Here is a 17,558-nt window from a genome sequence, read left to right as displayed (position 1 = left end):
TGATAAATCTAGGAATGGAAGGAAGGAAAGTGTTTGACAGCCTACCAGAGTTGGAAGGAGGGGTAAGTGAAGGTGAGGATATGGATATCTACGATAAAAGTTTAAAGAAACTAGAATTGCAATATGCAGACAAGATAAATGTAGTGTTGGAAAGACACAAGTTGTATGGAAGAGTGCAAGGGAAAAATGAGAAAGTAGGAAACTATATAGCATGCCTGAGAGGATTTGCAAATACATGTGAATTCAATGACCTGACAGAATCTCTTATAAGAGATAAACTGGTGAGGTGCACCAACAACAAGAAAATTCAGGAGAAGTTGTTGGTAGGTAATCCTGATTTGAGAAATGCCATAGATTTAGCCAAGAGTGTAGAACACACCGCAGAATGTGTGAAGGAGATGAATATAGTTGAGGAAAGTAAGGTAAATGAAATCGGTGGTACCTGGGAGGTCAAAAGAGAAGTGTATGCCGTAAAGAACATAAAGAGCAAAGACTCCTATAGGGAACAAAAAGAAGAGAAGTATAAGGAAGAAGATAGACTCAGATGTTTTAGGTGCGGCAGTTCCAGGCATTTAACGAATAGTATCAGATGTATGGCAAGATCAGCAACGTGCAGGAATTGCAACAGGAAAGGGCATTTTGAAAGAGCATGCAAAGATAATCCTAAAGTCAAATCGGTGAATCAGGTGAGCAACAGTGACGAGTGTGAAGAGAAAAGACTTACCAAAATGTGTAATTGATCTCAACGGTGATATGATAGAAGTGTTTACAGATTCTTGTTCTCAATTTACTATCATCAATTTAAAGACGTACAAGGGAAAATTTGGAAAAAGGGGCTTAAGGTTGATGGATTCTGATGTGTCCCCTATTGGCTACAACAAGGAGAGAGTCCTAGTGGTGAAAGATGGTCTCAATTTGCTGGGATGGACTCAACAAAAATAATTAAGGATAATTCTAGATCCTACTAGTGAAGAACCAGTCATGATATCAAGTGAAAGGGAGTGTGGTGAAGAGATGATAGAAGGGAAAGAAAAGATGTGTAATGAGAATTCTATTGTGGAAATGGGAAACTCGGAAGGAGTTCAGAGAGAGTACGTAAGGCAGGAAGAGATGGAACCTGTAGGGAACTCATGTGGAGTCGTGCCCATAGTAATAAGAGCTGAAGAGGGCACCGGTAAAAAGGTGCTAACCAGTGAGGAAGGGAAGCATAAGACAATAAGGGTCCTTCCACTAGGCCAGTGGGACATTGACGAGGACATGGTCATGGCTAGGGATATTAGCACCAGGTGGGGAGGGACCACCCCTAGTCAAGAGATAGAGGAGGAAGAAGAGGAAATTATGGTTGATCCCAAGTTCTTAATTGATCTAGAAGAGCAGGAGGAAGAGATTAAGGAGGGAAGAAAGGAACTAATTATCCAGGGAAGGAACTTGGATGGAGATTGTGAAACCGTACCCCAAGAGATCAAGAGAGGAAAGGTTGTGACTAAAGCCCAGATGGGTAATTTGGTTTGGAATTCTACGATAAATGAAAAGTATTCTAGACTGTGCAGGTGTACTGAGAGTGAGATGACTGCAGGAAGCATGGAAGTCTGCAGGTTGGCAGTTGAGGCATCCACCTCGGTTTATGAGAAATTGGTAAAGGGCAGAGTAGGACCTTGGGAGCCCATAGAAGCGGAAGCAAGAGACAAAAAACCCCAAGGGGGCGAGGGGGTTTGATATTTCTGCGTAGGAAAGGTGTAGAATGGAGACTACCGATTTAGTGACGGGGGCTTGTCAAGGAAGGTTAAGGAAATATGGAGCACCTTTATATTGGTATTGAAGCATTAGTTTCGGATTTGGTCCAGCCACACATGAGGGAGGGACTTTATAAGGGAATTTCAATTGTCATAGTCCCACAATATATCGTACAAGAATTAATAGTACATTTAGAAAGGGATCTGATGTTCAAGGATATTTCACAAATGGTTAGTAACTTATGGCCATCCACTGGGAATTTACTAAAGAAATATGACCAGGCACTAGCATAGGTAACTCTAACCCCTAGCACAAGGAGGAGGACATGGAGGACACGGGAAAATACCAGGAAGATTTAGGAAGGTTAGTTGGGGCACTTTTGTGCTAGCTTTTCTGTGTCGGGGGAAGGAATTAGGGAGCATGCCTACAAGCAAAAGTTGGTTACCTATATCTGTGTCACTGAAATGTTCAAATGTGGTCTTCAGACCAAAATTTCTTCTCGTATTGTTACCCTGGTAAGCTGTGTATTATAGGGTAGGAGATGTGTTGTATTTAGTATAAAGTATAGTTAGTTTCAGTCCGACCCCCTCTGTTTCGTCCCTGTTGGGCTGACCCTTCCCCTTCATGCCAACGTTCTAAGTCGCACTCCTGTCAGTACTTGACTGGCAGGGTTATGGATGTCATGTTATGATCTTTCTTAATAAAGGTCTTCAAGTACAGAGCGTTGTTTCTTAATTACAATAAAGTGCTTCCATCCCACCATGTTAATATCGTATTTAAGAAAATTGCATAATTATCTTTAATGAATACATTGTAATCAGTATACACCATCAAGGGGAATAGACAAGTGTATGAGTCCCTTGCCATTTTGTACTGTTGTCTTTACCTTTATTGATGTCTATCCAGGCCCTTTAAAGTCATACTTGCAAAGGATGGGTATTTATGGCTTGTTGGAGCCTACTAAAATATTCGAGATTGGGCTCGTAGCGCACTCGTTTCAGTAGGAACTGTGCGTGTTTTTAACTTTTTTTGAGAGCGGATTGGGCTTGTGTAGATTTCAGGCCTGGCAAATACCGCTGGGTGCTCCCAAGCCCCGGCCCTACTCGCCGTAAAATATGGACATAAAACGCCCGTTAAAGGAGCAATAACGGACTGTCCAGTTACATTCTGGACAGGTGGTCATTCTGATACGTGTGGGTTCATATTTATAGTTGAGAGGTGGGCGGTATCTAAGAGGTATGGGTGATTTTACCGGGTTGTGGGGTTGGATGAAATCGAGCAGAAATGGGGTGAGAAACGGCGCTCGAGTGCCCTGGGGTGAGGCTAAATGTGTCAGTTTAATAGAAAGCTGTTGTGTTGAAGCGATATCGCTCGGTCTAATGTGCTGTGCGGGGCTTGCAAATTCGATACGTACAGGCGTAGGTGTCTGAGATGAGGAACATGGTATTTACATGGAGGCCGGGTAGCGGATCACCGTCTTGGCGGGGATCGGGCTCCGCCCAATTCTAAGAGAATTATTTTTTTAGAGGAGGCCTGGAGGGGTGCTCTCAGTGAGGTGAGCGAGAGATTAAGCTATTGGGATTGTAAATGACAATGCCATTTATTTATCTCTTTTCAAAACCAACACATAAATAAAAAGTTTGTCATTTACAATGCCAATAGCTCTAACTTTTTCGAAGGCGAAACCGTTGCATTGTTAATGCTTGTTTCAGAGTGCCCGGGCCGATTTCTAACTCTCCACGATCACCTGTAAAGCTAGGGAGGGGGAGCTCCAACTGAATGAAAATCACACAGAGCGCATGCGTAAAGTTACACGCCTGCGCATTAAAACGGTAGCCCACCAGTGAGCTCAAAAATACATGCAATAAAACAAAGTGCACCGTGTGCGTGCGGTGTATCGCATATGTGCGATGATACTCATGCGCACACGCGAGGGGGGTGCACATACAGACAGGGAGCTGGAATTGGAAACGACGGAACACAGGCAGACAGGGTTATTTATTTCCTTATGAGCTGCCTCTTTTTTTTCTTTTTATAAACGACCAATCGGAAACCGCTGTCTGCTACCCAATCCGATCCTGAGCTTGCTCGAGTCTGAGATCCTGCCTTGCGTGTGTAATTTCCAGTGCTCTCTTATATTGGAGCGGAAGTCTTTCGTTTTCTCAGCCTATATCACCTCTTGTCCGCCGTGCCGAAAATGGCTTCAGGCAGTACATTACAAGCTAGAGTAGCTTATCTCCTGAGTGGACGCCACGGAAAACCCGCGCTCACTAGCACCAGAGAACTGGCGTTGGCTGATAAAGTGGCCAACAGGAAGGGGCTGCTGGGAGGTGAGTGAGTGGTTGTGCATATGTGGGGGAAATGGCCGCCTGTAAACGTAGCGCGTGAGTTAAAGGCAAGGGGTAAACCAAGTCACACTTGCAGGTGAGGGCGACACTCTGTGTTTTAAACTCACTTTTTATGAGATATAGTACAATTTTTTATTATAGTACAATTTTCATTTTTTTTGAAGAATGCAGTTCTACCGCTTGTATTTGTCCATCGGCCTCCCATTTAGTTGTTCCCCAAATCCTTTTTGTCTCGAGAAAGTGAGGTCATGTCGTCGTGGTTAGAGACGTAGTAAAGTGACAATTTGACACCTGCGTTGAATGTGTGGCTAGTATGGTTTGTGTGACTGTCAAAGGAGGGCAGTTGGAACATGAAGCTTTTTTGTGACAAATATGTTACACGTATTCATGTATTGCCCATATTGTTCGTGGCTCTAGTGCTCTTGAGGTAACACAACTCGATTTTGATGATCATACAAACGATATTCTGTAAACACTTTTATTGAAGATTCAGATGCTGCCAATCTAGCTCTTAATTCTCTCTAACGCGAATCCTACCCTTATTAATGAATATGAAGACCAGCCGAATGAAGCAATCTGTTTTATTACACAATCCACGTACATTTCTTGTAAAACACCTATCCTGTCCAAACATCAGTGCTTTCCAAACAATTTTCATTACATCCCACAACCTTCAATATTCTCACTACCCTGATGTTGCTCCTCACCTGTATTCCTTGTGCATTGGCTTACATCCCTGTGCCCGACAAATTCGCCACCTTATATATCACCCTCTTCCAAAATCGCCTGTAAAGCGCATATTCAACTGGAAGGGCATCTTGTCCCTGAATAACAGATGTTTGTTGTTAGCCAACAACACAATGGAACTTCTTCTTTTTTTTCTTTTTTTTTTTTTGCTTTATTAAGTTAATAAAAACCATAATAATGTTGTGAAAGAAAAGAAAGTCTGTCAATTTTCAGTCATTTAAAATGTATAAAAAGCGTTAATTTATTTTTTATAAAAGACAATTTTGTATCATATAAAACAGACTAAAATTATTATTTATTATTTATTTATTATTTAGTGTATTTGTAGAGCGCAAAACCTGTCACCCAAAGGGCATCCTGGCGCTTTGATCAAGAAACCATACACTTTAACAGCTCAGGCCATTTATGGAAACAAGTGGGTTTTTAACGCTTTTCTAAATGGAAAGTAGTCCTTGTGGCTTCTCAAAGAGAGTGGCAGGGAGTTCCAAAGTTTGGCCGCTGCAACACTAAAGGAGCGGCCACCCATCCTCACTCTGTGAAACCTCGGAACTACAAGAAGATGCGCCGAAGAAGAGCGGAGGGGCCGCGAAGCGGAATACCATGTGACCATCTTTTGCAAAGGAATAGGACCCTGTTGGTGAACAGCTTTAAACACCAGACACGCAGCTTTATACTGTACCCGCAAATGTACCGGGAGCCAGTGTAGGTCTCTTAATGCAAGAGTGGAGGAGCTAGACCTAGGGCGGGAGAGAGCCAGCTTGGCGGCCATGTTCTGCACCCGCTGTAGCTTCCCGGTCAGGTTTTTTGGGGCCTCCAAAAGAAGCCCATTGCAGTAGTCGAGGCGACTTAATATGGTCCCACGAACTACTTCCGGCCTAGCTTGAGCGGGGAGAAGAGGCAGAACCTTGCGCAACATGCGCAGCAGCATCATACACGTGGAAGTTGTTTTATTGACGTGTATGTCAAGCTGTAGGTTAGGGCCAAAAATCACCCCGAAGTTTCGGGCTGAATCCGCCGCCAGTACTGGCTCGAGGAAGGTACTAGGCCAAAAGTTCTCTGGGAGTGCCCGCGGAATCTGGTCGATGGAACAGTGGAGCACCTCCGTCTTGGAGCTATTAAATTGTAGGGAGTTAGCTCGTAACCAGTCCGCTGTGGCTGCCATGCAGCGATGGAAAGTATCCAGCGAAACCGCATTATTCCCTTCCAGAGAAAAGACCAGCTGGGTGTCATCGGCATAATTAAATGCCGAGACACCAAAAGATTTTATTAGCTGGACTAGAGGGCGGAGGTACAGGTTAAAAAGTATAGGGCTGATGGCCGAGCCCTGTGGAACCCCCTGTCCTACACTCCTTGGCTTAGAGCTAAATGGTGGAAGTGAAACCAACTGTTGCCTGCCACCAAGATAGGATGTCAGCCACTCTCTTGCCCCCTTAGTGACCCCGCACTCCTCCAGTCTCCTGACAAGGGTCCGATGGCAAATCGTGTCGAACGCTGCCGACATGTCGAGCAGCACTAAAAAGGCTGCCCGGCCACTGTCGACACGCGAACGAAGATTGTCCAACACGGTCACCAGCGCGGACTCCGTCCCGTGTCCGGGGCGGAAGCCAAACTGGTCCTCATCGAACCAACAGATGTTCTCCAGGAAACCTGAGAGTGAACGAGTCACCCATTTTTCCAGAATCTTAATCGGAAAAGGGAGCAAGGAGATAGGCCCATAGTTGGAAAGACAGGCCGGGTCCAAAGTTGGCTTCTTAAGCAGAGGTGACACTACTGCTAATTTCCAGCATTCTGGCACGATGCCAACTCCAAAGATTGGAGACAGATCGAAAACAAAGGCAAGAACAGATCGGAGCTCCCAAGCCAGTGCTAGAAGCAGTTGGCTGGGGTCAACTGAGCGAGCCAACCGGAGCGAGTTGATGTGTCATAAAGTTATCAAAAATATTGGTCATTATCATATCGGTGTTAATGTAAGGGTGCATTTGTGCAGCGGCTTAGGATTTAGAAGCAGTCAATGGATCATTGAACTGGACAGAACTGTGGTATATCCTTGGGCCATGTTATCTTTTTGTGAAGTGTTGGCAATTTTATCATCTTACAAGTCAATTGAGGATCTGTTGTGCCCAGACCTTTTAATAATGGCAGATCTGCAAGTTTGAATGCCCCTGCTGTTAAAAGCTTTTTTTTTGTTTGTAGCAAAACCCGAATTGTTTTTCAGAAGGGGCAAATACAGATGAGATGAATAAAATCTTGTCTTACTGCACCACATAAGCTACATGTTTTGGGGCCATCATATTTCCATATTGATTGGTCAGCCAAACTTGGTAACTCCCCAAATCTGATACCCATTAGCTTTAGTTTCAAATAAGATGATAATGTTGAGCTTAGATATTCCGCTGGATGTATTGATGTATAGGATTGGAGGACCATCTAGACATGGGACTGCTTAGCTAGTATGCTTTTATCTTTTAATGAATGAAGTTTGGCCACTTTGTTTGTCACTCTGCGAAAGGCTTGAAGGAGGAGTTCTGTGCCCAGAGTTCTGTTGTGTTAGTTTCCTTCAATGCGGTTTTAAAGAATTTACCATAATTTGAACTTAGATCTTCTGCCTGGGCTTGCCACAAGGCATCGTGTAGGACATTGGATCGAATACACCAAATTTGGTACCAAGTTTTAATTGCCGCATATTTTCCCCCCAATCTCCTGTCGGGTGAGACTAAATTCCAATCGTACCTGCACCGGGGATGTGTTCCGAGGTAGACTAAAAACTTTTCTATACGTCTTCAATTGTAGAGAGTCTAGACGTTTAGCATATTTGCCATTTAAAGCTATGCTTGCTTTAATTACTGTCAGCAATAGTTTAGCGGCCATCACTGCAACTAGCGGCTTAAAAGATGGTCCCTGTAGTTTTTTAGGTCTTGCCTGACCCAGCGCTTTTAGCTGGTCTGGCCAGACCTTAAGTAAGAAGGGTGTAAAAAAATGCTACTGCCGGCTACAACTTGCAGTGCAAGTGCGCGAAAGCGCGCTTGAGCAGAGGCACCATATGGCGTGATTACTGCTGCGCGCGCACCACTCGCTCACATGCACTGCACGCTGTGGCCGGTGGTAGCATTTTTCCCCCACTATCACTTTCACTTTGGCCCCGCGGTTAACTTCCTTGGGTTTTTTTGGATTCGCGCAATGGCGACGGAAAACTCATATCCAAACAAACAAAACTGTCGCCTATGGAGTCCTTTCAACACCCAGCGTGCCATCTGGTGCCGATACGCTTTGCGTGTTTGTTTTTTTTGTCAGTTTCCCCCGGGGCACAAGCAGGCATCCACTACTATCTTTTTTGCTGCGATCAGCTGTCCTGACAGAAGTGGATGCCTGCTTGTGCCCCGGGGGAACTGACAGCAAAAACAAGCATGCATCCACTTCTTTTTGCTGCCATCAGCTTGTTGACCTTTGAATAGATATTATCTTGTTGCAGTCCTAAAATGTGAGTCCCCCTACTTCTTGGACAAGGCCCTTCCAAGCTCCCTATCAGTGTCCCACAACTTGCGGGTACTCTCTGCACTCCTCTCCCGTTCCTTTCAGACCTCACACCCCTCCTCACTCCCTGAGCCTCAACCCTCATTATGTATTCAGTGACCTGTTATCCATAGGCGTGACATCCTGGTGGACTTTGGAGGCCGGAAGGACAACATCCTGGACTCCTGCTGTTACCGGGATGCTCTGAACCTTGCGCCCGGGAATCTCCCAATTAAATCAGTGAGTGGGCTAGCTGCCACTCGTTGGCTCCGCCCCTTCCGCCTTCACAGACATTAGATGGAGGAGACTGATGCCAGCAGCTGACAACTGTGACCTTCCTCTCACGCTGCCCCCCCCCCCAAAGAGTTTTAAAAAAGAACAAAAATAAAGAAACCAAGTGGGTGCTGAATGACATGCTCTATACGATGGGGCGGTCTTCGCACAGCCCAAAATGAAGTAAACAAGCATTGGCATAGTCAATAGGTCACGCCTTTGGGACTTTATAAGTGTTTAGCCGTGCAACAGTTGTTGATCCAAGGATGCTGTGTTGCATAACTAAATACTCGTAAGGCCCCAAAAGCGAGACCTATTGGCTATGTCAATGCTTGTTTTCAAGGGCGCAGAAAGCCTAAATGACACAATTTCTTTTTTTTTTCATGATATTGTTTGTGAAATTGAAAATTCAATTGATTGTCTATCTATATATATATATATATATATATATATATATATATATATATATGCCCCCAGATATTTGTATGGACTGACTTATCCTAAGCTTGTTTCTCTCAACTTGATTAGATGCTGATGTCCCGGTCGATTGGTAATTGACATAGTTTTTGTTTTTATGACCTTAATTTCCGGAGCATTAGCCTCAGCGAACATTAATAATTTGTTGAGTGCTCTTTGAAGACTGGCTCTAGTTAACCTAAGCAAGACTATGTTGTCTGCATATGAGGTATGCGATATGGGCAGTGGACCCAGGTGCATGGGATGTGAATTAACCCAATCCAATTGTGGTGAGACAGGGGTGGGGGAATCATATTGCCCGACGCCCGAAACATGTTGATTTTTATGATGGCCAAGAAGATTTAATATCTTTTTTGTCCGACGGACAAGTAGACATTAAATCACTAAAAATGTACAAGCTGTTGCACTCTCGGGTACTCCCGGCGATTAGACAAATTGACAGAAAACCTAAGAACTTTGGAGGCTTCTGATTGGCTAAAGCCCATGACTGGGCTCTAGCCAGTGATTGGCTGGGAGTCATGAGCCCAGCAAAACTTCACTGTTTCTTCAGTGGGAAAAGCGTGGGTTAAACCCAGGTGCAGCCCACCCACTCTCCTAACCAAGCTGCCGAGCATGCAAAGAGTGGGGCGATGGAGGAAGCGCTTTCTCTGCTGCCGGGTCCAAGCGCCATCGGACGGGGCATCCATGTGATCTCCCTGCCACCGGTTGTAGAGTGGCTCGATTTCCCCCATCCCGCAGTGTCGGTTTTGGCCTCACGCAGGCGGTAGTCTTTTTGGAATTTTGAAAGTGGCAGGCGTCCCCAACAGGTGAATCGGACTGCCGAATAAACCCATTAATTATCTGCAGAAAAACGCACCATTTACTAAGAAATGTACGGAAACTGTGATGCTGCATGCTACGGGCCAGGATCAATGACCATGGGGGTGGGGGTCAAAAGTATGGCCTTTTAGTGTGCTAAATAAGTTTATTGTATGTACTTTTGCCTCTAGCCTCATAAAGAGACTAGAGGAATGTGTTTAGATTAAATACATATATTTTATATGTATACTAGCAGCCCGCCCCAGCGTTGCCAGGGGTAGAAGGGGGCTGGGGGCAGCATTTCAGGCTTGCATGCACTCCCGCCCCGGCCCCCGCCCCCCACGACATTTCCACTCCTCCCGCGCTTCACTCAGCCGCACACGTTCCGCCTCCTCCCAGCACTTCAATGAGCCGCACATGTTCCGCCTCCTCCCAGCGCTCCCGCGCTTCACCTACCTCAGTCCGACTTCACCTCTCCTCGTTCCGCCTCGTCACATCAGCCCGGCTTCACCGCTCCTCGTTCCGCCTCCTCCCTTCAGCCCAACTTCACCGCTCCTCGTTCCGCCTCCTCCCATCAGCCCAACTTCACCGCTCCTCGTTCCGCCTCCTCCCATCGCTTCTCTGAGCCGCACACGTTCCGCTCCTCCCTGCGCTTCATATATCTCAGCCCAACTTCACCGCTGCTGTCCGCCGCTCCTCCCTGCGCTAGATGATGTCAGCACGCACGTCCACGTTGTTAGCGCACACGGCCGGCGCTACTTCTTCGGGACTACTTTTTTTTATTGTTTATTTTTTAAATAACGTATATTTTAATTTTTTTAATAGCCTATGTCCATCTACAGGACCCCCCTTTCCAACACTGTATTGGGTGTTGCGATTGGTGGTGTACTTTTCGAGTTTACCTGGCTCAAAGGACACAGTTCTCTCTTAACAATAGTAGTATAGATACCTGTTTTGGTTCTGCTTTCATTTGGTCATTCACAAGATTATAGACTGGTAAAACAAACTGCTTTACATTCCTTCAAGACTTAGACTGAAGGCTGCTCTCCACAGCTACCACTAGGATAGCTTTCTATATAGGTTGTCTTTAAACCTACCATCAATAAGGGTCGTTTGGACAGGTACAAGGTGCCCACTAGAATAGTGGACAGCATATGCCAGCCAACTTCTCACATTGGTGTGCAGTGTGTGGGATTCCAGCTTGCCATTGTTTTACCAGATAATCTCAACTGTATGATCATTTGAAAACCACTAAAGGTACCAGAAGTACATATAATACAAGCTTAAATACAGTACGTTCTACTGAACTTAGAGTTGAGTGTCAAGGTCTTAAGCACACCCTTTCTACAACTCAAGAGACGTTTAGTAGGTAAACAAGTAGTGTAGGTAGTCCATACACCACACCTCACTAGTCATGTCTTCAAGGCCAGGACCTAGTGGGTCTCTGCCAGATGTCAGTCAAGTACAGACATCCAAATATAACAGATTCCCTTTTCAAGAGTTAAGGGCTCTGTGTGCTATGAGGAAATTGAAGCCAGGACAGAATCCCAATACCCACCCCCTCATAGAGGCATTGCTGCTTGATGACTTTTGACAGGCTACAGAGTCTGGAAGGCAGTACTTAATTTTAGCAGGAGCTTTCAGGTGCTCAGCACCTGCACTTTTTTCACAGGGCCGGGGCTACAATTTCTGACCCTGCAGGTTTTGGTCTCAATATTAATTGTTCAAATTCAAAATAAAAAGAATAACATACATTGCATGGTTTCTGGCTGGTAAATGTTCATAGACAGGCCAGCATACGCCTGTCGAGGTAGGCATGATTGTGTATCACCAAGTTAGTGATGTCATCTCGCCGATCACAAATCCAAGAAGTCATCGACAAACTATGTCTTGCATTCTATTCCCAGAGTCTGCTGCACCATGCCACTGCCTGAGCCTAAGCCTCCCATTGGATAATTGTAGCTGGGGGTTGGCTCAAGACGGAGTTGAGGCAAGGAAGCTAAGAGAGCGCATTTGGAACTTGGGAGTGAGGGCTCTTGAGGAAGAATAAACGAAAGTAAGTGTGGACTTTCCACTTGCTGTGTAGCCAGAGTCCCTTGCTCACTGCACCATCAGGATTCAAGCAAGCCGGGCCGACGACGGCTGAAATGCCAGAAACCGGTCCCCAGTAGCTTGTCTCCTTTCTGGTGAAGAATTGGCTTGGTAGTTTGGTCTGCCCTGTTCCCATGATGCACTGGGCCAGGGACAGACTAATTTGCATATAGCCATGTTCTGAGCTGGGATGGTGCAGTGAGCTAAATAACGGTGATGGATCAAGCCCTGATCTTTGGACTGGGTAAGAGTGGTCTGCTTAATTCAGACGCTCTGTTCATCACCACCCCCTTTTCTGAATCGTGTAGCCAGAGTAGCATATCCTGCAGCCCTGCATTGCTGCTAAACTCAACATGCTTGATGCGGCTGTGGCCCAACACAACGTTTGTGCGCCATGGCGTCACGAGTAGAATCTGTGTGCTGCACCCCAGCATGGTAATTGCTGAGCGTGCGTGAGTCCAGTAGGCACCACAGCCATACTTACCGGCATTGGCAGCATTAAGGCTGGGGACAATGCCTGCGCTGTAGCAGGCAGGGTCACAGCAAGCTGAGCAGTAGATGCCAATGCCGTCGCCATCCCTGGACCCACTAATTACAGGCAGCACTAGTAATGACATCACCTGCTGTGCTCGAGCAGCTACCTGTTCTGCAAATAACCCAGTTATACTGCACTGATTAATATATGCAAAAAAGAATTTTCATTTGGTGTACATTTTATTTTTGTGTAGGTAAGAAAGTAAAACACGTCATCTTCCTCTTCTTTAGGAAAGACAACAGGAAAACGCAGAGTTCAAAATAGCGGGGACATGTACAGGCTGACGACAGGGATCACAGGCAGCAGCAGTGTTATAGATGAGATAGAGAGAGCAGGAGTAAAGAGGAGAAAGAAACAACAGAAGAGGAGAGAGATAAGATGGAGCTCAGTAGAAGAAAAGGAAAGCAAATCAGATAAAAAGAGAAAGCAGCCATGATGTGAAGAAGAGAGCATTAAGAAGAGAGAAGATAGAATGAAAGAATGTAGAGGACAGGCCAGAGGAAAAAATGCAGACAAATGATAAAATGGAGACACAGATATTCACTGCTAGAAGAGTGATCGTAAAGAGCCAAGATCGAGGGGAGAGAGAGCAGAGCATGGGTAAAAGTGTAGAGGAAAAAGGGCAGGGATAGAATGAATAGAGGGAAAATCAGAAATGGAGGGAATAAGGTAACACACCAGGTGTGACAAAGATGATAGAAAACAATTGGAGAGGTGAGAAGATAGACTCTTAGAGCAATGACATAGGGGACAGACAACAGATCAAGGTTAGAAGATAGACACTGAGGCAGTGAGGGTGTTAAAAGTGGGGCTCACCGGAGAAAGAAGTGAGCTGTGGCCTCTGCAACTTTTTCAGCACCTGCACTTCTTTTTTTTTTTTTGCAAATTAAGCACTGCTGGAAGGGTAGGCAGTGGGGTGGGTACAGCAGAAGAGGAAGAGCCCAGTGGGTTACCCCACCAGGACTCAGACTCTGATGCTGGCCGGGAAGGTGACAAAGACCTAGACCTGGACAATCCAGTTCCTACTGGAGATGAAGAAGGCCAAAGAGGCCCTCTCATTGTCCCATCAGGAAGAGTTGGGGGGTGCCTAGAAGACCAGATCACCTTCAGCGGAATATGATAATTCTGACATATCTATAGGGACTTCTGTCTCTTCTCACAGGAGGGACACCTCCTCAGAGAAGAGAGAGACACAGCTGAGACTTGAAGAAGCTGAACGGAGAATGAGACAAAGTAGCCTTAGAAAGGGAGTCCCTAGAACTTGAAAAAGCTAGAAAAAAAGATGGGGCTAGAGCCCCATGGTGGCAGCAAGTTCCCTAGTGGTAGGGAAAGATCGTATGACCATAGAAACTTAAACAAGATTGTCCCTCCTACCAGAGTGGGGATGACATCCACAAATGGATAACTGCAGAAGGGGAACGTCCTTTACAACAAAACTTTTACAACGAAGTACCGTTACGACGCAGGTTTAACAACGAAAGTCATTACAACGACTTTCGCTGGAGGTCACTCTAGGATAGGCAAGTTTAATTTACTATCCAACACCTTCCCTACTATCCACGGGGACTGGAGTTGGAATAGTAAATTAAACTATTCACTATAACGACTTGCTTTGTAAAACTTGCGTCGTAACGGTACTCGTTGTATAAGCACGCGTTGTACCGTCATACATCTACTTCAGAAGTACAGAAGGTACCCCAAGAGCTGTGGGCAACAATCGTGTGGCTCTCTTTTGCAGACAAAGGTAGAGACGAGCTCCTCACTGTAAGAGAAGAGGATGCTGATGATTACGAGGTCCTGAAAAGTGCTCCAATAGATGGGTTTGGCCTAACCACTGAATAGTATGGGTAGAACCGGGTTTTAGTAGACAGGAAGTTATGGCGCTCAAGCACTATTAACGTTATTTAGTATTTGGTCAAAAGGTAAGAATGGTGCTGTTAGGAAGGGGAGACCCTAAAACCCCTCAATCTGTGTAGAAAACCCACACAATCACAATTTAGCAACAGTCCTGCGCTCTCCATCATATGGATGAGTATTAAAAGCAATAGCACCAATCCAACGCTGGAGTCTGTTTTTTTTTCTTTTTAATTGGTCATCAGACAAAAGTAACACACAGCCAGCTGACACTTGTTTCGTCGTAGAAAACAGTGTTCTACAACTCTTCAGGGCTGGGAAATAGAAAAAGATGACCTCAGAACAAGGCATGGCGAATCCATGTCTATAACAAAACAACTATCCACATTTGGTGGCACGTTAAACTACCGTCACCCAGCACACGTGGAAACCAAAAGAGAGAAATTATTAAAATGATCATAAAATACAACAGGAAATTCCCTGTGTTGTCCTACATATTGGCATATTCAACCACTATTGGGCATCAGCATTACAACATTCCTAGTGATGTAGGTAATTTTTTTTGGTATAATATTTATTTTATTAAAGAAAAAGAACTTCTACACAAGGCAATAAGACAATACAGTCGGACATGTGTTCAAGGAGGAAGGAAACTGCAGTACAATATAATACAAACATCATTGATGCATTCATAAAATCTACATAAGACTTGGAATGCCGGGTCAGGGGGAAAGGGGAACCTCTGGGGTCTCCACGAAATGGAGGCGTGCATATATTTCCACGCTAGGAGTTCCATTGGCTCCAAATTTTTTTCCATTTCTTGGGTCTACCCCGTGCCACATACACAGTCTTCTCCCTGAACATACACCAGTCCATGTTCTCCTTCCATGCCAAGACCGTGGGCGGCCGCTGGGAACCCCACAACTGCGCAATGTCTCTCTTAGCAATCCTATTACCAAGGGTCGCCCACTGCATCTGTGCCACATAATATTCATTTGGTTCCCAGACATTCAACAGGCAACGCCTCGCTTCGGGTAATAATGCCACTCCCGTGACTCTTTCCATCACAGCATGTACACGATTCCAGAACGCTACCACCCCCGGGCACTCCCAAATTATATGGAGGAAGGTTCCAACCAGTCCACAACCACGCTTACATAACCCATCCACTGAATAACCCATATGAATCAAGCGCGGGCCAGTGACATATATCCGATGTAGGATTTTAAGTTGAACGAGTCGGAGGCGGGCCGGAATCGCGACCTCCTTCGGCGAGGATAGAGCTGACTGCCAGTCCTCGTCATCCAACTCTAAACCGTCGCTGGTCCAAACCTCCCTGAGCCTCACCAGCAGATCCGTTCGATTATTAATCAATATATTTCTTATATATCAAAGAAATAGTGCTGTCGGGCACGTGGCCGTCAAGCACCCGAACTTCTAGTGGGGAGGATTCGGGGATGTCAATACCCTTAGGAAAAACCGAACTCAACGTGTGGGTAATCTGTGCATAAAGGAAAAATTCTCCATCACTCAGCTCATACTCTACCTTCAGTGCCTCGAAGGTCTTGATTTTATCCTTGACCCATAGATCACTCACCCTACTAATAACAATCATATCCCACTTTTCAAATCCTTTTGTTTTCCACAGGCAACCCAGTCTTTCAGACGCATAAAGCGGAGTTGCACGGGTCAGTCGATCCCTCCATCCTGTTGCCGCATTCGCATCATGCCAAACTCGTACCGTTATCTTGGTAGGTCCTGATAGTTCCCTTCCCACTGCTTTGGAATAAAGGGCTCTGTTATAGTCTCCACCCGGTAACAAGTACTTATCCATCTCGAATGCAGGGTTAGAGGCTGGTCCATACATTCCATGATTAATCGCTCCCAACTGAGAGGCCCAATAATATCGCCTGATATCCGGAAGTGCTATACCTCCGTCGTACCAAGGAAGCGTGAGCTTGGCGAGGGCAATACGCGAGCGTCCATCCCAGATCAATCGTCTCTGCAAACTCTCCCCCTCCCGAAAATAACTCGCCGGAATAACATCAAACGTATTCTGGAGCGCATATAGAAATCGCGGTAAGGACATTATTTTAAAAAGAGCTGCACGCCCAAGTGGTGAAAGTGGTAGCCTGAGCCAGCCCACAATGTCAGATTGTAACCTCTGAAGAGGAAGGAGCAGATTACGATCATACCGAGCCACGGGATCTAAAGTTATAAAAATCCCCAAGTACTTAAGTCCCGACTGCGACACCTGGATGGGACAACGGCGCGGTAAAGGGGGGTATCACCCGAAAGCACATACACACAGGACTTGGTCCAATTGATCACAAGGCCAGAGTTCCTTCCAAACGAGGTCAGCACATCAAACAATACATTCAACGACTTACGAGGGGACGTGAGGTACAACAAAATGTCGTCAGCATAGAGCGATATGCGATCCTCGAATTCCGGGGTCCACTGAATACCCTTCATTGAAGGCTCCCATCACTCGACAATCTCCGGCGGATCAGTCACACACACTCCATCAAGTTTCTCAATCACAGGAACCACACGACTCGCCCTCTCCTTTTTATCCAGCCAAGCAATCAGTTTCCCAGCCTTAGCACCCACATCATACAGTCTGCCCTGCTGCTCTCTACTCATGACTTTAGCGGCATCCGTCACCAGGGCCCTATAATCCAGTTGTTTGAGTCTGAGAGCATGAAGCTTGTTACGAGTCACACCCAGTTCCAAATCCCTTTCTAGCTCAGTTATTTCAGTCTCTAAACGGACCACCTCCTCATTCTTACTTTTCTTGGCACCAGCGATTAACAATAATGCCTGTCCTCGGATGACCGTCTTAAATGCGACCCACAGTGACACAGAGGAGGACACAGACCCCTCGTTCTCGACAAAGTACTGATCCAGGGACTTAATCAACTCAGCACGAGTTTTGGGGTTGCGAAGATACCAGGGATTGATCGGGGCAACCCGTCCCTCGACACTCGTACTAGTGCCAATCTGGAGCCACAGTGGGGAGTGATCTGATATACCCCGGGCCAGATGTCTAATCTCCCTGACAGAGGAGGCCTGCACCGGCGGCATCAAAACATAGTCAAGTCTGGAGAGACTGCCGTGGGCTCCAGAGTGGAAGGTATATTGTATCTGTCCCGGATGCATCAACCTCCAACAGTCTACCAAACCCAGTG

At 45.8% G+C, this 17,558-nt stretch overlaps 1 protein-coding gene across 2 annotated transcripts in view; it reads left to right on the top strand.

The window, feature by feature from the left end:
* The first annotated feature begins 3,589 nt into the window (after positions 1-3,589).
* CHCHD1 (coiled-coil-helix-coiled-coil-helix domain containing 1) overlaps positions 3,590-17,558 on the top strand; it is a 196,623-nt gene continuing 182,654 nt past the window's right edge. Inside the window, exon 1 of one of the 2 annotated variants that reach the window (XM_086922155.1) lies at positions 3,590-4,064. In XM_086922155.1, the coding sequence (XP_086778281.1) occupies positions 3,932-4,064 (133 nt within the window). In that variant the 5' untranslated portion in view covers positions 3,590-3,931. The remainder of the gene's footprint in view (positions 4,065-17,558) is intronic. The other variant, XM_086922154.1, reaches the window with a different exon arrangement.

This window comes from Lissotriton vulgaris, chromosome 5 (assembly GCF_964263255.1).
Source record: "Lissotriton vulgaris chromosome 5, aLisVul1.2, whole genome shotgun sequence".
Lineage (NCBI taxonomy): Eukaryota > Metazoa > Chordata > Amphibia > Caudata > Salamandridae > Lissotriton > Lissotriton vulgaris.
This window is presented reverse-complemented; position numbering and strand designations above follow the sequence as displayed.